This window comes from Rhinichthys klamathensis, unplaced genomic scaffold (genome assembly GCF_029890125.1).
Source record: "Rhinichthys klamathensis goyatoka isolate OS25496 unplaced genomic scaffold, OSU_Roscu_1.1 h1tg000465l_1, whole genome shotgun sequence".
Lineage (NCBI taxonomy): Eukaryota > Metazoa > Chordata > Actinopteri > Cypriniformes > Leuciscidae > Rhinichthys > Rhinichthys klamathensis.
The window spans coordinates 325,713-353,691 of NW_026606954.1; the positions used below are offsets into that span (position 1 = coordinate 325,713).

At 40.5% G+C, this 27,979-nt stretch overlaps 1 protein-coding gene across 1 annotated transcript; it reads right to left on the reverse strand.

Moving 5' to 3' along the window:
* Positions 1–11,625: 11,625 nt before the first annotated feature.
* On the reverse strand, positions 11,626–27,257 carry LOC130071890 (uncharacterized). Its single transcript, XM_056236802.1, has 5 exons — positions 27,107–27,257; positions 26,074–26,397; positions 16,979–17,364; positions 11,804–12,053; positions 11,626–11,681 (listed from the first exon to the last, which is right to left on the reverse strand). Exons 1-5 carry the CDS (start codon positions 27,147–27,149, stop codon positions 11,626–11,628), a joined length of 1,059 nt encoding a protein of 352 aa, XP_056092777.1. The 5' UTR covers positions 27,150–27,257.
* Positions 27,258–27,979: the final 722 nt, after the last annotated feature.

The window sequence follows — 27,979 nt, forward strand, 5'->3', positions numbered from 1 at the left end:
ATGTGTCTCATACCCATACCCTCTTACTGCAGGAACTTCCTTATGATAACTCATAAAATCATAATTATTTTTCACATTGTCATTACAACAAACAAACTTATCAACAACACTATATGCCTAGATCTATACTCTCAACCTACAGTATATTAGGTTGGGAATGGGTTAATAAGTCTATATGATTTTCACGATTAAAAAAAACAAAAAAAAACCCATAAAGATATGTATGTAAAATATTATTAAATGAATAAACAAAATAGTAGGCCTACTTTAATACAAAATCTTATATCTTGTCAAATTTGTGAAAATCATCTGTCATTTATTGGCTTCTATGGTTTTTGTTTTAAGTAAACATAAAAATAACTCTGCACACCTGAAACTCATAACTTCTTTGACAGTTGCTGCTTTTATTTTTAAACATTACATTTAGAAACAAGCACATCATTAAAGCTTTATTAGTTCACCCCCAAAAAATTTAAAATCTGTCAATTTATTACTCACCCTCATTTCGAGATTTTCGTTCATCTTTGGAACACAAATGAAGATATTTTAAATGAAATCTAAGAGCTCCATTGACAGCTACACAACTACCACTTTAAACGCCTTAGAAAGGTTGTAAAAACATCACAAAAGTAATCCATGTGACTCCAGTGATTTAACCTCAATTTTATGAAGTGACGTAAGTCTTTGTCTTTTGCAGAAAAACATAATTTACCACTTTATTTACAAAAAAATTATCTCAAACGCACATACACGAGAGCACCTCGACACATGCGTGTTGTGCTGATGCGAAAGTAGACGTTGTGTGAACGTGCATTGGAGATTAATATTTTGTATAGAAAGTGGTAAATTATGTGTTTTTTATTTTGCAAACAAAGCACTCGTGTCACTTCAAAAAATGTAGGTTAAACCACTGGAGTCACATGGATTTTTTGAATGATGTCTTTACTACCTTTCTAAGGGGCTTTTTTACATGACAGTTTTACGACAACTAAAAATTGTACTGATAGTGTTTCATCGCCATCTAAATGACCTGGCAGCAGAATACAATGTTTTTTTTTGTTTTTTAATCATTTTGCAAATCCGTGGGGGATTGTTTTGAAAATGGTGTCGTCTGTAGACGGAAATCTCAAAGGAAAAACGTATCCGTTTTAAGCATTTAGTTGTCGTGTAAATGTTACCTCAGGTTTGAAAGTGGTAATTGCATAGACTGTCAATGGAGGGACAGAAACTCTGCAGATTTTAGTTTCATCCCTAATCAAAGACACCTGAACAAGCTAATCAAGGTCTTCAGAGTGACTAGAAAATTACAGGTAGCCTAAGTGAGTTTAATTGGGGTTTGAGCGAAACTCAGCAGGACAGTGACCCTCCAGCATTGGATTTGAGGAACCCTATTTTAATCCAATAATATCACTTTGTAAGACATTGGTTACTCACCATGAAAAGTAACATTGAATCTCTTGGATATCTGATGTCTGCCTCCGATGTCTAGTTTATAAAATCTGTTTTCAGTGATGTTTCTGATTGTAATTGATCCAGTTTGATGGTCCAGTTCCAGTCTGCCTTTAGAAACATCATCAATTGAGATTTTGTTGTTTGCGATTTGAGCTATGATTACATTATCTTCACTCATCCATTCTATCTTATCATCGCTCTGTAGTTCAGTAACACCAGTGTGTAGAGTGACAGAATCTCCCTTCATCACTGATACTGACACTGGCTTCACTCCATCTTTATCAACACCAAATACACCTGCAGAACAAACAGAAAAATGGTGTTGCAAACTTTGCCCTACATTATTGTATATTAAAATATGTGCAATGAGTGTAGCCTAGTACGGATGGCAGCAAATTCTCAAAGTCAAACATTTAAAAGTGACAGCCTGCGAGTCTAGAGAAGGGACATAACCCTTCCACAACCTTAAACAAAGGCGCGTACAGTGTAATTATTCTAGACAACAAGTAAAACTGATTTCCAGAGAAATTCAAACCAACCCCACCCACTATTGCAAAAACGTGTAATGTTTCCTGTGTAGGACTAGTAGCACAGAAAATGTCAAATAAACAAACAGGATAATCTCATCTTAAATTAGAAACAAATTCATATTGATATAGCTAGAGTTCTAGAAGATCTATTTGTCTATTCTGAACTGCACTTATGCGTTTATGTTGTCAGTAATATATAGCTATTAGTCTATATGTCTGACCCATTAGGGGGGAGCGGGGCACAACCTAATGTTTTTTTACTTTCTCGGTTTGTATATATCTACTTAGGGTTCAGAGTATTTATTTTTTCTCACATTATTTCCCACATGTCTATTACAATTATGTGATTTTGCTTTATTAATACAGTGTATACTTTTTTCTTGATATACCCCGAAATAATGGAAGTGAAATGTGACAACATGCCCCTTAGGTGGGATACATTGTAACATGACCAAATGACAGCTTAAAATGCTATCTGATCTAATCCAAAAAAATATACAAGACAAACTAAAATATGTTCTCAATAAAATACAATTATTACATTTTTTCATAAAAAATAATGGCATTTTTTAATCATTAAAAATAAAATAATTTTTAGTTTGACAACAAACACACAACATAGTTCAAAACATAATAATAATTAATAATTTCTGAACATCGACTCTGTCTTTATTCACCCTTTTCTCATGTTTTCTCAATAGAATTCATAAAAGTATAGAATAGAATAGCATAGTTCTAATAGATGCACATTATAACACATTATAACATGCCCCGCCTGGGCAACTGGGATTTATTTAAAAAAAAATGTTTTACAGTCTATGATTTAAATCCTGCTAGTGTCTTCTGCTAGTTAGCGAAGCATTAAAGAACCATATCAACTGTTAAATAATATATTGGAGATTAAAATAATATCAGATTTGTCTAATTTAAAATAAACACCAAAAATATAGATGAAAAATTAACATAGCCTAGTAAGAAATTTACTTTTGCTACCAGGTTAAATGTTCAGTTATATCTTCCAAAGATTTCTGAAATTTGGCGCAATTTTTTCTCTATATAGTGTTGATATGGCATATACATACACTAAGTTTCGTCATGCTATCATGTGTGGAAGTATTTAAAACAAGTGTGTTACAACTCGGCCCGCGTTTAGGTTGTGCCCCGCTCTCCACCAGTGATGCGCGGAATATTAGCCTACAAGCCGTCAAGCGCCCTCTAGTTTTCACTAAAAAGCATACTTGCAAAAACCATTAAAATTGTGCTGTCATCTGTCATTATTCGCAGGGATTTATCACAATATCTATTTATAGAAAATTAATAATCGTTCATAATGTTTTTTTAAAAAGCGTAGGCCTATATAGGCTATAATGCACATAAGCATAAGCAACGTTTCTGAAACCGAAAGTTTTGCATTTATAAAGATAAATATAACTCACCGTACAAGATTAATAAAACCCACAAAAAGAGAGAAAGGTTCCTCATACTGATGTCACTTCTTACCGCATACAAACTCAATGAACGAAGTGATCCAGGCCAAGGTACTGGTGATACGATGGGCTCGAGTCAAACCCTCCAGGTCACGTGATTTCTGCGAAGGATGTGCTACGTCATTCTAAGTGTTCCAAAGTAAAGACCAGACCAAAAGGTCAAATATCTTCATACACAGAGATTTGCTCATATAATTCGCTTGTTGTTCGGGGTTTGTGATCATCGGTATTTTTTAGTGTAGACTAATTCACAATCTTCTGTTAGTGAATGTGACTTTTGGAAATTGGGGGGTGTCAATCACAATACAATTATGATACAAATAATTATCATGTTACCTCAAACGTCTGTGAATATGTAGCTAATTTCCCCATTTTCTCTTGCCTGTTTGGACTATGTTCAGTGTTTTTATTTTTTTTTAATGCCATTAAAAATATTTTACAAATTTACATCAAGTAACGAACAAACACAAATATGCAAATCACTCGCATTAGACCATTTACTTTTATTTATCACCATAATTCTTATTTATATATGCATTCACTTTGTGAGAAAGCCCTAACCACGCCCCCTGAGTGACTGGTATTATACAGCGCTCAGCCAGGTGTAGACATGCAAAATCGGCAGCTGAGTTACAAATTAGGCCGGCTGGCCTGTTATTCAGCGATATATATGTTCTTTCTCAGTGCGTAAATGATTACGGACCACACATTTGTGAAGTAACATATACAAACTTCCCTTGAATAAATAAGTTAAACTGGGATTCCATCGGGTGTTTCTTTTACCGGAAACTACACACCACCATCTTGACTGCATTAATTCTGAACCCCTTGAGCGTCCCATACGCTCGTATATGGTCCTTCGAGCCGGATTGCCTCAAGATGGATTCTGAAAATCCCAGTGCAACTGAGCCCGTCGTCCGACCTCGCCCTCCAAGAGAGAGACACCTTCCTGCTCATCTGGCCGATTATGATGTCCAGCTCCCGCCTAACCTGCACCCGGACCCACTTCCTGCTGATTCATCTTCACAGAGACCATCCAGGTCATCAAGACATCCGTCTAGATCCATTTCTTCTGGTACGGTTTCCAGTACTTCATCCAGATCCAGTCGCCAAGCACAACGCAGATCTCCCAAACATGGACTCTCCGATCTTCACGCTGCAATGTTGGAGGAAAGGCTAAAGACTCTGGACTTGGAAGAACTTCAACAGCAGATCGAAGAGGATGCCATTGTAGATAAAGAGTGTGAGAGACTTGATGCTCAGGCTAGAGAAGCGCAGTATAGACAGGAACAAGCCACTAAGGCTAGAGAGTTGCTAGCTAAGCAGGTAGAGACCCGACGGCGCCTTAAAAAGGTACGAAATGAGCTTGAGGTTGCTAAATATGTTTGTGGACTTATTAAACAGGAATCTCAAGAGGTTAATGTTTCTGGTTCACTGTTCAGCCATGTTGTTGACCCATTGTCAGAGGTAAGCAAACAACACATAGTCGCTGTTACCAATGATTTTAAGTCATCAGTTGAATTAATGCCTCGTCATTCTACCCCTTGCCCTGTTAATTTTACCACTGCGTCATCAGTTATGCCTCACCCTGACTCACCCGCTGTACACATTACTGCTTCAGTAGCTGAACCCCCATTCGGTTCTGTCACCTCAGCTGCTGAAGTAACCCAACCCAACATGGTTATAAGGTCATCTGCTTCGTTAGTTGCAGCACAGCCCACTTTAATGTTTAGGCCAGATAATGATGTTCCCCTAACGTTTAACCCGGCTGCGGTGGCCAGGCCGCACCATTACTCAGATACCTCTGTCACTTATAGTCAGACACCCTCTGTCAGTGTCCTGCCTATAGTTCCACCTACAGTTCCTGTAACATTAGGGGCTCCCTTACATACTCAGACTTATCAAGCCATGAATCCTAGCCCTCATTTGACAGCATTATCGCACCCTGTTCCCCCACCTGACGCTTATCATAGTCGAGCAGTATTGTACCCTTCCCCAGCCCAACCATCTGGTCTGGAAATGTTAGCTGCCTCAGCTTATGGTGTCCCAAAGCCAGCTATCCCATACTTCGACACTGGCCGGGAAAGTGACTTTGCACTACTGAAAATGGCCTTAGACAATGTAATGAATAACCAACAGCATTTAAGTGAACATTACAAATACCAGGTCCTTTTAAGTCACTTAAAACTCCCCAGTGCTCTTCAGTTGGCCAAAGCATACATGCACGACCCCAGGCCATACACAACCTCCTTACAGGCGCTGCAGGACAAATATGGGCAACCACGTCAACTGGTCCAGTCCGAATTAGGTGCCATACTGAATGCACCATTAGTCAAGTTTGGTGATGCAGAGGCTTTTGATTCTTTTTCCCTATCTATCCAAACATTAGTAGGGATGCTTAGAACGTTGGAGGGCCCAAACGGATATGAGCTGCGCTGTGGTTCCCACGTCGATCGCTTGTTAAGCAAGATGCCACCATCATATCGCGATGGGTTCGTTGAGTACTGTTTCAGCCGAGGTATTCTACAAACTGGCACAGACCGCACTTATACATTACCTGATCTGTCTGCATGGCTGCAGATGAAGTCACAGGCAAAACGCATCTCCAATAAAGCAGCTACACTGTATCAGACTGATACTGTTAGACCCACCAAGAAAGATCAACAAAGGTCATTACCTTTTCGCCCAAAGGAGAAATCCACATCTTTCTTGTATTCAGCTGAGGCCAGTTCAGTTTGGCAGGGACAGTCAAAATCTAAGACCCCTTCTAAGATTCAACCCTTTTGCCCATATTGTAATTCTAAGGACCACTTTCTTAACGCGTGTCCAAAGTTCAAGACACTGACCACAGATCAAATAGTACAGTGGATCTCCAAAGAGAAGCGCTGTTGGAAATGTGGCCGAAATCATACTCCAGACAGTTGTAATCTAAAAAGAACCTGTACAAACTGTAAAGAGTTACATCTGACCATCTTGCATGATGCCGCATTACATATCCAAAAGAGTGTGCTAATGGTTAATGTTCCGACCCATCAGGTATATTTAGACCGGCCCAACCGATCTCAGAAAGTAATGCTGAAGATAGTCAAGGTTCTACTGCACAATCGAGAGAAAGTCATGGAAACATACGCCGTGCTGGATGATGGTTCAGAGCGTAGCATTGTTTTGTCACAGGCTGTAGACCAGTTGAATCTCCCGACGGAACCTGAAACACTCACTCTACGCACTGTTCATCAGGATGTAGTTAATCTGCATGGATCCACCGTTTCCCTTCATGTGTCACCCATGCACAAACCATGCAGAAAATTCCTGATTCCTCATGCTTTTACCGCAGCTAACCTGAGACTTTCCGAACATTCTTACCCTGTGTCAGCTCTTCAGCGCAAGTATGAGCATATCAGGTCCTTGCCATTACCCTTGATGGACCGAGCCCAACCTCTACTGCTCATTGGGTCTGATATGCCTCACCTGCTTACTCCTGTTCAGCCAGTGTGCATAGGACCTGCAAATGGACCGATTGCCGTCTGTACCAGACTCGGTTGGACCCTCCAAGGTCCCATTGGGCTCAGTCAAACCACTCTTTCCACTTCACGGTGTTTTCACATAACCACGACCATTCAGAATACAGAGTTATTCAAGAATGTGGAACGCCTCTGGCAAATTGATACTCTACCCTACGTAAACGAGAAGACAGCCACTCGTTCCAAACAAGACCAATATGCCCTCAGTCTTCTCCAGACAAATACTACAAAGGTAAAAGTCAGTGGAGTTATGCGATACGCCACTCCCTTGCTTAGACGGCCCAATGCTGAACAACTTAAAGCCCCAAAGGAAGCAGTAATGGCGAACCTTCGAAGCACTGAGCGTAGACTTGCTAAAGACCCTAAGCGAACTGAGTCTTACTGTTCTGAAATGAGGAAACTTCAAGAAGCTGGCTATGTGGCAGAGATATCAATGGAAGAAGCTGAGCAATCCCCGGAGTCGTGGTACATTCCTCACCATATGGTGACGCATAACAACAAAGACAGAATTGTTTTTAACTGTTCGTATTCATACCAAGGCCAATCTTTAAATGACATCCTCTTGCCTGGGCCCGTTCTCGGTCCGTCTCTACTTGGTGTCTTGCTGAGGTTTTGTGAATACCCTGTAGCCATCAGCGGAGATGTAAAGGGCATGTTCCACCAGGTTCGCCTCTTGCCAAGTGATAAACCTGTAGTGCGTTTTCTGTGGAGAGATATGCAGAGGACAGAACAGCCTAGGATCTACGAATGGCAAGTTTTACCATTTGGCACAACGTGCAGCCCGTGCTGTGCCATATATGCACTCCAGGAAATTGTTCAGAACCACCCACAATGGGACCTAGCTCAGGTGAAAACGGTCAAAGACTCTTTCTATGTAGACAACTGTCTCCATAGCCTTCAAACTGTTGCTGAAGCTAGAGCATTAGTAGACGACCTACGGCAACTCTTGCTCACCGGTGGGTTTGAGCTCCGTCAATGGGCCAGCAACAGACCTGAAGTTATCCAGCATCTTCCTTCTGAAGCAAGATCACAGAATAGTGAACTCTGGCTATCACAGAAGAGCACTGACCTCCTGGAAGGTACACTCGGGCTACTGTGGAACTGCCTCAAAGACTCGTTCAGTTACAAACCCAGCCAATCTGGATGCCTTGAACCCACTCTGCGTAATGTATACAGAGTTTTGGCATCTCAATATGATCCACTGGGTTATCTAATTCCGTTTACTACCCGAGCCAAAGTGTTGGTCCAGGATTTGTGGAAGAACAATCTTGGGTGGGATGACACAATCACATCTGATAGTCTGTTGACCAGATGGCAAGACTGGCAACAAGAGCTCCAAAGTTTGAATCAGATCGCCATCCCACGGTGTTACATTCCATTTGAGGACCATGGGGCAATCCTCAATCGGGATTTACATATATTCAGCGACGCATCTGAGAGGGCTTATGGCTCAGTGGCATACATGCGCACAGAAACCAATGAAGGACATGTATATGTCTCATTTGTGTTAGCCCGTTCTCGAGTGGCACCTCGGAAGCAAATGACGATCCCTCGGCTAGAACTGAGTGCGGCACTTACCGGAGCGCAGGTGGCTAATATCCTTCAAGCAGAACTAACTGTGGACATCAATAATGTCATTCTCTGGTCAGACTCATCCACTGTCCTCCAATGGCTTAAATCTGAATCATGCAGATACAAAGTCTTCGTGGGAACACGAGTGGCCGAGATTCAGTCACTCACCGATATTAATTCTTGGAGGTATGTTGATTCAGCGAACAACCCTGCTGATGTTATAACACGAGGCCAGTCGTTGAAGGCTTTAGCCCCACCTTGCCGTTGGATTAATGGTCCACATTTCCTGCATCAGCCAGAGTCATGTTGGCCCACTTTACCATCAGAGGAACCTGAATCAGAGGCAGAGTTGAAAAAATCAGCAATTTGCCTGCATGCGTGCATTAGTTCCGATGTTCCCCTTCCTGATGTCAACCAATTTAGTACTTGGACTGAATTGCTCAAATCTACAGTGACATCCCTTCATGGGGCGGCTACATCTTTCACTCATTCAACAGATGATTCAGAGGGTTACATATCAGCAGAGAAGCTCCTTCTACAACAGGCTCAGAAAGATTCATTTCCTGAGGATTTCAAGGCTCTCGCATCTGAGCGACCATTACCATCCAACAGCAGATTAGCATCCTTATCACCTGAGTATGATAAAGCCAGTGGACTTATCAGGGTTGGAGGGAGACTCAGACATGCTAATCATATAGAATTGGATGCAATACATCCCGTTGTGCTTGATCCGCAACATAACCTAACCAAGCTTCTAATCAAGGACTATGATGCCTCCCTTTTACATCCTGGGCCAGAAAGAGTCTTTGCCGAACTGAGAAGACGATACTGGATTCTGAGAGGAAGGGAAGCTATCAAGAAGCATCAATACATGTGTATGGACTGCCGGAAATGGCGTGCCAAGCCTAGTATACCCAAGATGGCTGACCTCCCACCAGCACGTCTACGTCTATACAAACCCCCATTCTATTCCACTGGAATGGACTGCTTTGGTCCATTCGCAGTGAAGATCGGCCGACGAACAGAGAAAAGATGGGGAATAGTTTTCAAATGTCTGACCACCCGTTGTCTCCATCTTGATCTCTTAGAGGGCCTTGACACAGATGCCTTTCTGATGTCTCTCCGCAGATTCATATCTCGGAGAGGGAAACCATTCGAGCTCCTTTCCGACAACGGTACCAACTTTGTTGGAGGAAACAAAGAAATGAGATCAGCATATGACGCCATGGTGCCTCAACTAAGGGAACAACTTGCAGAACAACAGATTTCATTCAGATTTAATCCCCCGAGTGCCCCTCATTTCGGGGGAGCTTGGGAACGGGAAATTAAGTCAGTAAAGCAAGCCCTAAAGGTTGTACTGAAGGATCAAACAGTGACTGAAACAGTACTGCGTACCGTGCTTATTGAGGTAGAGGGTATCCTAAATGCCAAGCCTTTGGGATACGTGTCCTCAGACGTGTCGGATTTGGACCCGGTTACGCCTAGCATTCTCCTAATGGGCCGCCACGATTCTTCACTCCCACAAGTACTCTATGATTCAAGTAATCTTTTGGGAACCAGAAGATGGAAACATAGTCAAGTACTTGCTGACCATTTCTGGTCTAGATTCATCCATTACTATCTTCCGAATCTGCAAGAAAGACAGAAGTGGCGAAAGGATGGAGGAGAAATTGGTCTAGACCAGGTGGTACTGATAGTGGACCCACAACTTCCACGAGCATGTTGGCCAGTAGGAAAAGTGACTAATACTTTTCCTGGACTTGATGGCCGTATCAGAACAGTTGAAGTTAAGGTACACAATCGCACATATGTGAGACCTGTATCCCGTATAGTCCCACTCCCTAAACTCTCTGATGATGACTATTGAGCCTACCCATTAGTCAGGGTTCCTCACTGTTTCAAATGTCCTTACACACATTTGGGGGCGGCTGTGTGAGAAAGCCCTAACCACGCCCCCTGAGTGACTGGTATTATACAGCGCTCAGCCAGGTGTAGACATGCAAAATCGGCAGCTGAGTTACAAATTAGGCCGGCTGGCCTGTTATTCAGCGATATATATGTTCTTTCTCAGTGCGTAAATGATTACGGACCACACATTTGTGAAGTAACATATACAAACTTCCCTTGAATAAATAAGTTAAACTGGGATTCCATCGGGTGTTTCTTTTACCGGAAACTACACACCACCATCTTGACTGCATTAATTCTGAACCCCTTGAGCGTCCCATACGCTCGTATACACTTATATTTAAGAGTTGAAAGTAAAAAAAAAAAACCCGTCCAAGAGCAGATAGAGTAATTAATCTGTCTCAAAACTCCAGAAGCATGAGGCTAAATAACATGTGCAAAAAATGTTTTATAAATATATTAAACAACAAATAAGTATATAAAAAAAAAAATTGGAAATTTTAAATAAAGATAATTTACATTTTTTCATTGAGGTGCAAATGTTTTTATCAGAAGCAAATAAAATAACTAACAGTACTGAATTTCAAGTGTTTCATAATAGCACAGAGGTAAAGCAGGAATGAAGATAGAAAACAGTGGTGATAAGCATTTTCTGTTATTATTTGGACAAACAGCCATAGAAAGGGCCTTTATAGATAAGATTAAGTCAATTAAGCACTCACAGAAGAAGTAGGCTATATGTATTTGAAAGTTACAATGGTAGAGGTCAGTCAATAAAATGCATGATTATTTCTGCAATAAAAGCACCACAATAATTCCGTACCGACACTTAACATGATACAGCATGTAGGATATGTACAAAACCACAGCATTCACATTCATTAGCTGCACTTTCACTTATATGAGAATATCCATTGAAATACTGTATACACATCAGTCCGAGAAACACATGTGTGGTGCATATAACCTCTTATATTATCTATACAGTACACCTTTCATATGGTCAGTTCCTAATCATTTAAGAGTGTGAAATATTTTTAGAGGCACAGTATGTACATATATATATATATATATATATATATATATATATATATATATATATATATATATATATATATATATATATATATACATATATTACATATTATACCATCTTCATACTGGATATGCTGCACTCGTCAATGGAGTTTCTGAATCACTTTTACTGGGATCTAAAAGAGAAAACAAAACAATCAATAATTATTGTCATTGTATATACATATATATAATATATATTTATCAACTTTTTATTTATATACATTATCTTATATTGAAGCAAACCTGGGTTACTCACCAGAGACATGAACAATGAATTTTTTGTTTGACTGCACTTTTCCATTGTTGGCAATCTGTAGTTGATAATCTCCAGAGTCCGTGGTTCTGATGTTTGTGATGGTCAGAGATCCAGTCTTACTGTCCAGCTCCAGTCTGTCTTTGAATGCCCCATCAGCACCATCATATGTCTTCTTATAGGTCTTATTGGCCACTCTACTGATTCTTGCTATGACTTTGCTTTCAAACCTCCACTCTATCACATTGTCACTCTTTAGTTCAGTACGGTCAGTGTCGAGAATGAAAGATTCTCTCCCGATCACTGTCTTTGGTATTGGTTCTGTTTTATCAACAAATGAGGCCAGGATTCCATTAATCAACAATTTGTCAATGAGAACAAGTCAAAGAAAAAAGTAAATTGTACACTATTACATACAAACCCACTTTTTATTTATTTAAAGGGTTCACCCAAAAATGAAAATTCTGTCATTAGTTACTCACACTCAAGTCGTTCCAAACCCGTAACACTTTTGTTCACCTTTAGAACACAAATTAAGTTATTTTTAATGAAATCTGAGAGCTTTCTGTTTCTCCATAGACAGCAACCCAACTGGCACTTTGACGCTTCAAACAGTTCATAAAGAGATCGTAAAACGAATCCATATGAATTGAGCGGTTTAGTCCTAAAGTTTCTGAAGAGACTTGATCCCTTATACGATGAACATATTTAATTGATCCTTTTATTCACATATAAACATTGATCAGCAAACATAAACAGAAGCTAAACCAAACCTGCTTGACATGCAATAACAAACCTCCTTGGTTCCGGCTGAAGCTCAAACGTGCTGCTTAACACGATAATGAGCCTCATTGGTTCTTGTGCTTCAAGTGAACATGCTTGAGCTTCCGTTTACCACAACTGATGTCTGAGTTGATGTATATTTATAAGTGAAAAGCCTAAATTCAATCTGCTGGGCCAATGTCCTGCAGAGTTTAGAGCTAAGGGGCATTTCTCAATACCAAGTTTGGACTTCCATCCTTGGTAGTTCAGACATGCCAAGGACGAGAGGAGCCAAGTCCAGTAATTCTGCAAATGGAACAGCTGCGTTCTTGATAGCGTCACTCAGCTCGCTCTGGCTACTCCGGTTATCTCTTTATGCATATTTTAGGCAACAATAAAAGGAAATATGTTATAAAACAACCCACTGCTAGCCTGGCTAACGTCAGACCATGTCTCATTGACATTGAGACGTGGTCTGGGAACCACATGTTCATTTTCTCGTATTTGAGGCGTGGTTTACGAATGCACAGAGCCGTTTATTGGGTGCTATGAATGTCTATCAAATGCGCCTGTACGTAGCTCATAGCCAATCGTTTCAATTATACTAGATGACGTATGTAGAGTGAAAGAGGAAGATGGGTCAGAGATTTATTTGCGTTCTAAACTACTTAGAACAATATCCAAGGCTGCATCGAAAGGTAACTTCGCGTCTGCTGCCATGTTTGATCCATAGGTATAAACAAACTGCTTCGGTGTGTCGCATAGACGTCGTCATCGTCTTGCTGCTCCCTCCCCGTTCTGTGATTGGTCCCCTTACTGAGGCGAAAATTTGGTCCATGGTATCAGATGCCTAGCAGCGTGAATAAAATCTCGCTGCGCAAAGGCAGTATGGGGAAACCCAGGCTAACACACTGCATCTTTTCATTTTCATTAAAAAAAATGTAAACATATTAATACCGACACAAATGTGGTTCAGGCAACGCGTACATTGTCTTCACTGCATGTATATTTATAACAAAACATTATATAGAACACAACCCTGCCTTGTTTACATTTAAAAAAATAAAACATTAATATTTGGTTCAGGCAATATGTGCACATGTACTCTGATAATCTTCACTGTAATAAAATGAAATATGACATAAAACAAACGTCTCTTTTTGTTAAGTTTTGTTAACTTTGTTTTGTTTTTAACTTTGTTTTAATGATCAATAATAGCCATTATAAAAGTATAGTAAAAGGAATATTAAGCTATACAATAAAGACAAGCAACCAATTAAGTCAAATGTACAAAGTCAGCGATCTAGTAGACTACAATGGTACAGTTAAATAGCCTATATATATAAAGTTATGAAACTTCACTTTGCCCTCAGCTGTAAGCCCATCTAAATCGGTCCAATGGCGGTTTCCGATAGAACGGGTGAAGGTTTCAGCGCGCTACTGTCTTTTCGCGTGGCAAAGTAATTTAGTTCCAATTAAACTTATCTGACTCCATTTTATCACGACCTTGAATTTAGGTTAGGATGCCAATTGGTTATTTGTCATTTATATAAAAGTTTAACAGCACATTTGATTATTCTTTTTAACTCTTTACTTATATTTTACCCGTTCATATTAGGAAGCTATGCCGCTCAGAGGACCTCACGCCTTCTGTTTAACGCGGGTCTCACGATCACAAGCTCGTCAGTTTTGGTCACCAAACAAAGGTAATTGGCTATATACCCGAGATCGGTCGCATTCACGCTTACACAATCAAAGATACTTTGGTAAAGCCCCCGTGATTGCATACACTTGAATTTAAAGTAACGTTTACTTCAGGCAGAGGTATGGCCACTACTACAGATATAAGTAGATCAACATTACTTCTCTTATAATAGCTTTGGATTGGCCATGCCGTGATTTCCCAAGTACACTTTTCTAAAGTAACATTAAATTAAAACAGAGGTAAGACACACCCAGATTTAGGTTGGTCAAGCAGCACGTTGGATGCCCTTAACGAAAATTCACTTCTTGTCTTTGCAAAACACGTACACTTGAATTAGTGCCAAATATTAGTCGCCACTAATCTGATGCAAAACTTGCGGTAACATACGAATCCGTTTAATCTACTTGTGAAAACAATTTCAGAGTCAGTCAGAATAAAATCAAATGTTTACAATTTTATTATGTCAGGTAAATGTATCATGCCAATTTCATAAACAGTTGAAAGATAATCAATACAATAAGATCAAATGCTAAGAGATAAAGGATAAAAGATGTACCTGACTCAATTACAAATCGCGCCGAACCTCTTGCTGCATCTCTTTAAATACTTCAAATAGCAAGGCAGAAACCTCTTTTCAAATGTAAACATGAGCTCACAATTAGAATTTGCATGAATCACCGTCCCAGACTTACTGGGGACAGAAGTATTTACATGGGGCACACTCGCAGCAGTTAACAGGATATCTATAAACTCTCCACACCTTATTACCTTTTTGGTTTACTTCTGTGGGAATGAGACCTTTGTACCAGTCACACTGAGACATTTCAAATGATACCAAACATGTATAGTGTTGTATGATAATTGTTCACATTAAACCATATAGATTTTTGGGTGAATTTCAGAAGGAACGGGGGATCAGGGGAAAGGGGGGGGTGGGGGGGGGGGGGGGGGGTCAGGGGAAAGAGATGTAGATTAGGTTGATGCTTAGGTGAGACTTGAATGGTGATGCTAACTTCACAAGATATTCTTACGCTATTTACGCTTGCTGGTTGGAGTGAGATGCATTCTGGGATACCTGGCTGTCTCAAGTTCGCACAAGTCACCTCTTGATGTATCCTCAATAAAAAGGCCTGATCAAGAACACATCTAGGGATTTGAACTGGACTTGGCTAAATGTGAACTTTAAATTGGATCAGTACCCGGGCAGCGACTGATGAAGTTTCATAAGTCCACTAGAACACAAGTACAGACAAGAACGCACATTGAGAAACGGCCTTTGCAGGACAGTGGCCTTCCAGGACCGAGCTTGGAGACCCCTGATATAAAGTGATCGTGTCTCTTCAGAAAATGTAGGACTAAACCGCTCAATTCATAAGGGTTAGTTTTACGATCTCTTTATGAACTTTTTGTAGCATCAAAGTGTCCGTTGCATAGACAGTCAATGCAGGGATAGAAAGCTCTCAGATTTCATCAAAAAGATCTTCATTTGTAATTCAAATAATGAACGAAAGTCTTAGGGGTTGGAAAGACATGAGGGAGATGAAAGAATGATGAAACATGATGAAATAATTTTCATTTTTGGGTGAACTAACTAAGCACAGGAAGCACAGTAAAATTTGAAGGAAACACTCACCCATTTCCTGTGGCCTCTTTGATTGGCAGCATTTATATAACCTCACTCTCCTGAACAAAACTGAGAAGGAAGGTAAAACACTTAACAATACAACAGAGCATCTTGTGCATCTAGGGACCTGTTTACACCTGGTATTAAGATGAGATCACAAGTAGACGAGGGAGACAAATTCCTGGTGTTTTAATCCTCTTTTGTCCACTTTCATCCACTTCTGTCCTGATTTTTTTGAGGGGAGGAGAGTCTATGGGCGGGTAAATGTATGTTTTTTTTCAGATCTTTCTAATGGACAAAATTAGCTTAGGCTTGTGCAATTTACATATGAAGGTGCCCAGAGATGACAGAATAACATACGGAGCAACAGCTTTCGTTTCTGCTCTAAAACCCGCAAGATCACGCCAAGCGCTGTGAGTGTGTTAGAAATCAGGGATCGTGAGAGAACATTGTGCTTGGTATGTCTTTTGTCTTCAAACCAAACTTAAGTCTTCAGCCGACAAAGTTTAAATGCGGCTAGAGCGCTTCCCATAATGTTTATGCATTAGGTCAGTAAGAGGGGAGTAGACAGTCTTTTGTGGCTGTTTGAACACATCCAATCACATGAGAGATCACACTACGAAAGCAATCCAGTCAAATGTGTTTTCGGACTACCTTGGTCGAAAGTTGACAAGCTCAAAACGTTTTAGACCCCGTTTACACCTGTATTTAGCCTCGTCCACTTGTGCTCTGACTCACGAAAATGCTTCTTAATACAGGTGTAAACAGGGCCTTAATGAGGGCCTTAAACAATCATCACATCTATCAAAACATTCATAAATCAGTTAAGATTTGCATTTCTGTTACTTACCATTCCAGTTTTTAATGCCCGCAGCCAAACACCCAACCGTCGTCGTCAACAAAAGTACTAGAGCGATTGACATCCAAACTACATGAGAGTGGGATTTTTTAACATCTAAAAGAAATGAACTGAAATTAGCTCAGTGTTGGGCAACTGCTTCTAATACTAGTAAAAATGCAATAAGGGGCTCATTTACCTGCATCTTATTCAAATACAACATACTAAATAGAATAGTAAAACGAATACAATCCCACCATTGACAGTAATGCTGAATCTCCTGCATTTGGTCCCAGTGTTATCGCTGATCTGTAGTATATAAGTCCCTGAGTGTTCAGGTCTGACGTTTGTGATGGTCAGAGATCCGCTCAGTTTGTCCACCTTCACTACATTATTAAATATCTCACCGTCACCAGGATCTAATGAGATCTCCCGAGTTTCTCCGTCAATTTTCGCGATGGCAGTCGCATCGCTTTGACACGGGTTATGATGAACTGGATTGCCTTTTGTGGCCCTTGCAAACCTCCACAGCATCAGATCATCTTTCTGTAGTTTCAAAACAGTGTTCAGAGTGACAGGATATCCCTCCATCGCCGACACTGCCTTTATTTCATCTGCGTCTGGAGCAAACACACCTGGAAAAGTTTCACAGTTGATTATTTGCACTGCAATGCATCATAATAATGTACATAGGTGAGACCGAGGCATGTTGGTATACAGTCCATTTAAATCAGGGGTGTCCAAACTCGGTCCTGGAGGGCCACTGTCCTGCAGAGTTAACTCCAACCCCAATTAAACGCACCTGAAACAGCTAATCAAGGTCTTGATTAGCTGTTGAAGGTCATTAGGCATGCTAAAAACTTGCAAACAGGTGTGTTGAGGCAAGTTGGAACTAAACTCCGCAGGACAGTGGCCCTCCAGGACCGAGTTTGGACACCCCTGATTTAAAACAACCTGGCCCTATAGCAGGGTTTAAAAACATAGACATATCTGTATTTAAAATGCATTATAGGATACCAATGTTGACAAATGTTTTGGTTAAAAGGTATTGTAATTAATAAATGTAAACACATGTGACAACTTTCCCCTGCTCACATAACTGTGGGCTTCCTAATATGGGACAGAGCTGGTAGGTACACATGATAAGAAAGAGAGAGAGAGAGAGAGAGAGAGAGAGAGAGAGAGAGAGAGAGAGAGAGAGAGAGAGAGAGAGAGAGAGAAGAGCTGGTAGGTACACATGATGAGAGAGAGAGAGAGAGAGAGAGAGAGAGAGAGAGAGAGAGAGAGAGAGAGCATATGTGTATATATATGTGTATCTATGTCTATGCATGTCTATGTCTATACACTATGCATGTGTGTATATATACACATTTATAGGTATGTGCAAAAAAAAAAAAAAAAAAAAAAAAAAAACCCTTGTTTAACTACTACCAATAATACAAATAGGTAAATGTATGTATGTTTACACAGTGCACATATATTTTAAACGGGTTCAAGTTGAGTTGGTTCTATTCTAGAGAAATGTTAAAATTGTTTATTGACCGCATGAAACCACTGACAATCACACATTGGAACATCCAGGGCATTAACTCATCAAGTTTTGGATGTAAAATCAAAACCTTGGATTTTAAGAAAAGTGTATTAGATATAGACATAATAATATTACAGGAAACGTGGCGCAGAACTGATGAGGTCACTCTCTGTCCCCCAGAGTATCGGGAAATACTCATATCGTCCCAAAAACATGAAAAAATTACACGTGGGAGAGATTCAGGGGGCATCATAATCTGGCACAAACTTGAAATTGATAAGTACATCAAACTAATCAAATAAAAAGAATAATCTCATATCTGGCTCAAAATCAATAAACAGCTCAGTCAAACTACAAAAGATATATTCTTATGTGCTCTTTATATTCCTCCCTCTGAATCTCCTTAATTATTATGATTTAGGACTAGGTGAAACAATCCCCTGTTTAAGACCTGAGGTATGAGTGGTGACGATGCATCCATCGGAATGGTTTCCTCTCTGAGATATGAGTGGTGACGATGCATCCATCGGAGTGGTTTCCTCTCTGTAGTGGTGACAGGTTTTAGTGGTAACAACGCATCCATCAGAATGATTTCCTCACTGTGGTAATGGTTTAGTGGGATAAGAATGGGTGTTTAAGCTTCATTGGGGTCATCAGGTGGGCACCCCCCTTCTCTGGTGTTTCAATGATAGGCCCACGACACCTCCAGAGGGCTCATCGGCAGCACCTGGCGTCCCAGGTGTGCCCCCCTCTGCTTACATGCACCCTTACATGCCGCAGGTGGTATTAGGGGCCCAGTTGGAGTCTCCCCTTTTTACCCATATCCATCGGCTTGCTTCTTCTGCTGCACCTGAGAGGGCTTTGATGGTTTGGCGTAGGGTTTGGCCTCGCACTCCCAGTTCCTTAAGCAGCCTGATGGTTGACTTGCCCACAAAGCCTCTGCAGCCGACTTCCACTGGGAAAACCTTGGATTTCCATCCGCGTTGCTCAGCATCAGCTGCCAATTCGGTGTACTTAAGTCTCTTGCGCTCAAATGCCTCCTCTACAGCATCCTCCCAGGGAACGGTAAGCTCTATTATGTACACGATGTGGAGTGATGGGGACCAGAGCACAAGGTCTGGTCTTAGGTTCGTTGTGGCAATCTCAGATGGGAAGTAAAGCCTTTGGTTCAAATCTGCCACCAATTTCCAGTCTCGAGCCTTTCCGAGCTGGCCGCTAACCATGGTTGTATAGCCTTTGGCTGTCTTTACCCCTTCTCGAATGAACTCCCTTGCATATGAAGGATGGAATGATGGAGGAGGCAGGGCATTGTTCTTTAGTCGTCTGCACTCCAAGGTGGCTGCTAGGCACTTCAGGACATGGTTGTGCCGCCAGGTATAGCGGCCTTGTGACAAGCTTGTCTGGCATCCAACCAGAATGTGTATGAGGTTTGCGGGGGATGGACAGAGGGGGCACGTTGGGTCTTCTCCGTACCACTGGTTGAGGTTTGAGGGGGAAGGCAGGACATCGTACGTTGCACGTAAGATGAAGCTGATGTAAAATGCTTCCATGCTCATCAGCTCCCTCCAAGAGAACTTTCTCCTCTCAACTCCCTCCCATCTCATCCACTGCCCTTGCTTGGCTTGTGAAACAGCCTTTGCACACCTCGTTGCCTGCTCGTGCCGTCGCACCTCCTCGACAACCAGCCGTCGCCGCTGAGCTGGAGCTGCTCTATGCCACGATGGTCTGCTCTCTCCAGATCCGAGGCCGCCTCTCCCCTGTTGCACATTGCCAATGATGTCTCTGTGCCTTAGGTCTGAATTCGCCTGGTGAGTGGCTTCAGCTGGGCTCCATTTCCTTCCGGTCACCAGGGTAGGAGCTGTTTGGGAAACGCATGGATCACGGGACTCTGTTAGTGTCATTTCCAGCCTTACTTTAGAGCACTTGAACTCCTCAACCATGCTGGAAACAGGAATCTCCAAGATGCCTCTTCCATACAGTCCTATGTTAGTCAAGCATCTGGGCAGTCCCAGCCACTTTTTGGCAAATGAGCTGATCACTCTCTCCAGCTTTTCTACCTTTGAGATTGAGACCTCATAGATGGTAAGAGGCCACATCATCCTAGGTAGTAGCCCAAATTGAAGGCACCACAGCTTTAGCCTGCCAGGGAGCATGGTCTTGTCGATACTCTCAAGGCCGTGCATTGTATCTTGCCTAAGCTGGTCTACCTGCTCTGTGTCCTTAAGGGTGGCGTGGTACCAACGTCCAAGACTCTTGACTGGCTTCTCTGCCACTGTTGGTATAGGGTCCTTGCCCACATAGAACCGCTGTTCCGACAGCTTTCCCTTGACGACTGAAATGCTCCTGGACTTGCCTGGCTTTATTTCCATCCGAGCCCACTGTATGTTCTCCTGTAGCTTGTTCAGCAGGCGCCTAGCACAAACCTTGGTTGTGGTGAGGATGGTCATATCGTCCATATAGGCAGGGCTCCAGACTAACTTTTCCACTGGTTGCACTGGTGCTACCAACTTTCTCAGTTGGTCGCACCAGCATATGATTTGGTCGCACCTTTTTTCTTTTTTTTTTTGCTACATGCCATGGGATTAATCAATGCATGCTGATGAATTGTGGTTTTAATGGACCAAGGCTAGCAAAGGCTTTCTGGGTTGCAGCAGAAATACATGTAATATTAATTATCATTGCCAAATTTCAGGATTTTCATGGATTTTGGACAGTAATTTTAATCTGTAATTTTAAGCATTTTACATTTGAATTATATACAATCTATCTATTTACATTTGAATCATATTCTATCTATCTATCTATCTATCTATCTATCTATCTATCTATCTATCTATCTGTCTATTATCATCTTTCTATCTTTTAAAAATCATTAAACATTCAAATGTATGGATTACATTTTAAAAGATTAGAGTAGCCTATTATAATAAACTGATACAGATTTTTCGTTATCAAAGTTTATAGTTGTAACAAAAAGCAGAAATCTCACACTCCTTACCTTCTGCATTTTATAATAATTTCCTTTTCCTCTGTCGAGCGATCATGAGAGTAATCGCTCGACAGAGGAAAATATAACCGCTGAAAAGACGTAGGAGGAGGGGGCTCTGTGTTTCGTGAGACATTTTTATCATTTTTATATGCCTTAATTCGTGAATTCGTAATTGGCGCGTTTCACCATCAGTGTGCAATGCGCGTGACGTCTACGTTCGTCAATAAATAAACTGCACGTGTCTTGCGGAAGAACATTGTAGACGGAACTTCTCTCCGTTAATGTCTATGGCGAGTCACGCAGGCACTGGGCTACTCTGCAGCCGAGACGACCCCGGGATAAAATAGTCAGAATATAAACACTTTTTATAGGCGTACCGTAGTGATTCAGAAGAAGTCAAAAACACGGTTTGGAAAATGCATTCATGATGTAGCCTACTCGTTCATTTTGAACATAAGTTACGGACTGCAGCAGCTGATACAACGGCGTTCTGTTGCTCAAGCGTCCACTCGCACAAATGCGACATAACATTTTAACTCGCACATTCTCAAAAAATGGTCGCATATGCGACCAATTTGGTCGCAGTCTGGAACCCTGCATATAGGCTCTGATGGGAGGGAGACGAAGACCAGATTTGAGCTTCTGACCTCCTACTACCCACCAAGATGCGCGAATGATGACCTCCATAGCCATCGTGAATGCTAAAGGTGAGATGGTGCATCCTGCCATTATTCCGATTTCTAAACGTTGCCATGCTGTGGTATACTCATTAGTAGTTAGGCATAGCTGCAGGTCTTGAAAATAGGATTTAACGAGGCAGGTGATTTCTTCTGGGATTACTATAATACTATAAATTTCTTCTTCCTTACTATAATGAGAACATCTTTGAGACCCTCCACAGTCAAATCAACCACTTCCAGGCCCAGGGAAGTGTGCTGATGTGTGGGGATCTCAATCCCAGGACAGGATCCCTACCCAACTACACCACAGACAACGGGAATAATTATATATTTGGACAGAGCTTTCAACAAAACAGTGTCAATTTTTCAAGGACTAACTCTGATGCTCAAGTGAATAAAAACGGGAGGCTTCTACTTGAGCTCTGTCGAAGCCTCGGTCTGTTCCTAGTCAACGGCAGGGTGAGAGGGGACTCTCTGGGGACATACACATACAGCTCATCTCATGGTTGCTCAACAGTTGACTACATGATCACAGATTTAGATATATTCTCTTTCAGAGCATTCACGGTCAAACCACTAACACCCCTATCAGATCACAGCCAAATTACTGTGTATCTGAAAAGGAAAGAAAATACTAACATACACCCAATACATCCCAGTAAGCTGTACAACATCAAAAATATTTACAGATGGGTTCAAAGCAGCACGGAAAAATACCTGGCCGCATTGGACCACCCCCAAGTGTGCTTACTTATGGATAACTTCATAGAATACGATTATCCTCAAAATGAAGATGGCGTAAATCTGGCTGTAGAAAACATAAATTACATATTTGATTATATGGCAACAATATCTAATCTTAAAACCACTAAGAAAAATCATAAGCAAAAACAAAAGAATGAAAAATGGTTTGATTCGGATTGTAAAAGAATAAAGAAAAATTTAAGACATCTTGCAAATCAAAAACACAGACAACCAGACGATCCAGATTTGCGTCTTCATTATTGTGAGGAGCTTAAAAAATATAAAAATACACTCAAAGAGTAACCATCAAGAAGAGTACATCCAAAATCAGCTCAAAACTATTGAAGAATCTTTCCATTCAAACAGTTTCTGGGACAACTGGAATCTCCTGAATAAAAAGAAACATGAACAAATTACTATACAAGACGGAGACACCTGGAAAAATCACTTTGAACAACTTTATAGCAAATTAGACATGAATATAAAACAAACACAAATATATGAAAAATTAAACCTTTTAGAAAACATAATTGGCAAATACAAAAACCCGCTAGATTACTCAATCACAGAAAAAGAGCTGATGGATAAAATTCAGGCTCTGCCAACAAAAAAGGCAAGAGGACCAGACGGCATCCTTAACGAAATGCTTAAAAATATAAACCCCAAATTCAAATTAGCCTTAATGAAACTGTTCAACTTGGTTCTGAGTGTTGGTCATTTCCCTGACAGCTGGAATAGAGGACTTATAACACCCATATTCAAGAGTGGAGACAAATCAGACCCCAACAATTACAGAGGCATCTGTGTGAGCAGTAATCTGGGGAAGATGTTCTGCAGCATCATCAACACAAGACTCGTTCACTTCCTCACAGAGCACAGTGTCCTGAGCAAAAGCCAGATCGGATTCTTACCAAATTTTAGAACATCAGATCATATCTTCATCCTACATACCCTGATCGATAAATACATCAACCAAAACAAAACCAAAATATTTGCTTGCTTTGTAGATTTCCAGAAGGCCTTTGATTCAATTTGGCATGAAGGCCTTCTTTCTAAACTTCTAGAATCAGGTATCGGGGGCAAAACGTACACAATTATAAAAACAATGTACTCAAACAATCAATGTGCAATTAAAATTGGCAATAAACAAACTGAGTTCTTCACTCAAGGGCGGGGTGTGAGACAGGGCTGCCCACTATCACCGACCCTCTTCAATATTTACATTAATGAATTGGCGAAACTCGTAGAAGAGTCGGCAGCTCCTGGCCTCACACTACACGACTCCAGTATAAAGCTCCTGCTGTACGCAGATGATCTGGTCCTGCTGTCTCCAACAGAAGAGGGTCTACAGCAGAACCTGGACACCCTGCATCAGTTCTGTCAGACCTGGGCCCTGACCATCAACCCAACGAAAACTAAAGTACTAACGTTTCAGAAAAGACCCAGATGTCAGGGAAAGAGACACAATTTCACCCTTGGTATGACCAAAATTGTTCATGTCACAAGCTACACATATCTCGGGCTGAAAATAAGTGCAACTGGAAACCTAAATTTGGCCGTGAATGAACTGAAAGAGAAAGCAAGAAGGGCCTTCTATGCCATCAAAAAATCCATCCAAATTGAAATACCAATCAGAATCTGGCTCAAAATATTCCAATCAGTCATAGAACCAATTGCATTATATGGCAGTGAAGTGTGGGGTCCTCTCCTAAATCACGAATTCGACAAATGGGACAAAAATCCGATTGAAACCCTGCATGCCGAGTTCTGTAAGAGTATCCTGGGAGTACAGAGGAACACACCGAACAACGCATGCAGGGCAGAATTAGGCCAATACCCTCTACTAATACACGTTCAGAAACGAGCCATCACATTTTGGAAACATCTAAAAATGAGTGACCCCAACTCTTATCATTTTAAAGCCCTTAAAAACCATGAAATGAACACTGAGAAGAGCGCCCTCCTTCAGCTTGTCCTGAGGCTCCACACACACACAAACACCACTAACAGTGATCCGTCTCAGGACACACACACCCTCAGCCACACAATCCGGCCCAACCACATGATCAAAGCACAACAGGAGAATTACCTGACCTATTGGACTCAATCAACAGAAAAACAAAGCAAACTAGAATGTTATTTGGCCCTAAATAGAGAATACACAACCGCAGAATACCTGAGTACAGTGAAAGACTGTACACTAAGAAGAAGGATGACGAGGTACAGACTGAGCAATCACACTCTGACTGTAGAGACGGGCCGACACAGACAGAACTGGCGGCCCAGAGAGAGACGCGTCTACCCGTACTGTGACCAGAGAGAAGTGGAGACCGAGCAACACTTCCTCACCCGCTGCCCCAACTATGAGGACATTAGAGGGACTTTTTATACAAAATTTGAAATACTTTGCCCTAACTTCATACAATTAGACAACAAAACACAATTTCAACATCTATTAGGTAAAAAAACAGATTGTATCATATTAGCAGCAAGATACATTGATGCTTGTCACAAAAAGAGAGAGTCGACGACTAATCAGTGATGCGCCCACACACACACACACTCAAACACTTACACACTGAATTCTAAATTGTTCAGAGAATTTTTGAAATGTTCATTAACTGTTCTAATTATTATTATTATTATTTATGTATTTATTTTTATTTGGTACACTGTTAATTTGTACAATTAATTTAATTTGTACATTTAGATTTAAGTCATATTATAATATTTTATTATTTTGATGTCTTTATGTATTCCAAGCTTTGGCAATATTGTATTGTGTACAATCATGCCAATAAAGCAATTTTGAATTGAATTGAATTGAAGAGAGAGAGAGAGAGAGAGAGAGAGAGAGAGAGAGAGAGAGAGAGAGAGAGAGAGAGAGAGAGAGAGAGAGAGAGAGAGAGAGAGAGAGAGAGAGAGAGAGAGAGAGAGAGAGAGAGAGAGAGAGAGAGAGAGAGTGTAAAGGCCAGACAGGGGGAAGGAAATAGACGACCCTAAAGGGAGACATTTCACAACAGGACAACAGTAGGAGTCAGGCTGATCGTGATTCGTGACGGGACCTTCCATCGCATACGGATTAAATCTTCACCATTATAAAGTTACAATGGAACGACCAAGCGGGTGAGATCAATCTGTTTATATCATCACTGTTTTCTGTCATTATTTATGCTGTTGTTGTTTTTGCACTCACTGAGAGTTTCTAGTCATGTATGTTAGTTGACTGTAACTGTAAGTGAACTTTATAATCATCTTAACATCTTAATACTTTTAATGCAACGACCTACTTAAACTCTTACTCATTTCAAAAACTATAATAAACTGCATATTAACAGAAAAATTGCTGATTGCTGAATTGCAAACTGCTGGTAAATATAATCATTATTGCGCTACTCACCAGTTACAGTCACATTGAATTTCTTCAAGGATTTACTCGTGCCGAACATGTCCACTTGATAAAGTCCCGAGTGGTTGGTTCTGATGTTCCTGATGGTCAGAGATCCAGATTCAAAGTCCAGCTCCAGTCTGTCCCTGAATCTCCCATCAGGACCATCTTCTGTTGACAATTTTTGGTCTTTGATGTTAGCTATGACAGCGTTTTCAAACATCCACAGTATCTTATTGGATTTTTGTATTTGATTAAGACAAGTGTGTAGAGTGACAGAATCTCCCTCCTTCACCGATACCGACTTCACTCCATCCGTCTCAAAACCAAACACACCTAAAGAATACACAGTTACTCACACATTAAACTCACTGTAAGCACACAAGCTCAATTATTTTTTTCTAATAAACTAAAAGGATGAAAATATGTAAAACTAACTGAACAAAATATCAAAATTTGACCAAAAAAGCCTTTGTTAATAAAGGTAACGGAGATACACAAAATGCTTATTTGAAGATTTGGTTACACTTTATTTTAAGGTGTATTTGTTACACTGTAATTATACATTTAAGTACTGAATAATATAGCCTACCTACATGTTTACTATAGGGTTAGGATTAGGGTTTGGTTTAGTTGCATTTAATTATGGATAACTTATAGTTATTAGCTAATACAGTAACTACATTTAACAATGACACTGTAAAAATAGCGTTATCTAAGTAGGTAAAAAAAAAACGTGTATGCATTTACCACAATCTGCAAATTCAAAAAGGCCAACACGGATAATCCAAGAAAACTACAACAATGGCGTCACGACGTTTACACATAGACAAACGCGTACGCACGATGACTACGCAAAGCACACATGGTGCATCGGAAACTATGGTTTATGTCTATTCATTTATGGAATCCCGCCACCAAAACAAAGGCATTATTACATGTTATTCAAACACATTGACACATAAAATCGTGCGTTCGTTCCACTTCCGGCTTCTAAAGGGTGAAAACGAAACTGCTGAAAAATAAACAGAGTTCAACAACTTACCGTCAGCGAAAATTAAGAGAATGGGGAAAAATAATATTTTCATGTTTCTAAACAAGACGGTAAAATATGACTTCTATAAGGCTGTTTTCACATAAATATGCGCCGTTTCTGATCGTTGAATGCGTGTATCTCCGAGCCGCTCCCACTGACGAACAGAGATGATTACATTACAGATAGAAAAAAAACCCTCCGAGGAACGAAATAGAGAACGATTAAGGGATGATTTTCATAAAGAGATCAGAAAGAGAAATCAGTGCGTTTGTGTTTGAGGGAAAATAAGGCGCTGAAAAAGACCTGCTGGAAACAGCAGCATGTTATTGGGATATCGATTGGCTGGACAGCGCCACCTAGAAAGATTAAAAAATATAGTTAAGGTGGTTTGAGATTTATCTTACCAGTCTTTCAAAGGTACACAATAGCGGGAACTGGACCATTGAACATCTAGGTACCACTTCCTCTTGTACAGCAGATGTTTCCAGTGTTTGTTCTAAAAATGACAGTTATGTTTTCAAATTTACATTCTGAGAATGTTTAAACTTTTAGAACTAGAACAGAACAATCTTGACCTAGACAGAACAAAGCAAAAGACGGAACTAGATACATTGTAACTGATTCAACAAATATAATCTCAAATATATGAAACCATTCATTTAAAAGATCAACATCATACATTAATAAACATTACCCGACACAAGATTACAACAAAACTGCTCCATACATTTAGGCTATATGTAGCCTATCATATACGTAAATAGATGCTGTAAATGTTTTTTTTTTTTGTGAATAAATTAATAGTTGTAGTTGTGCTATATATATTTTCCCTTTTTATTATTCCAAATATTTCCCAATATACAACAAAAAGGCATCAAGACA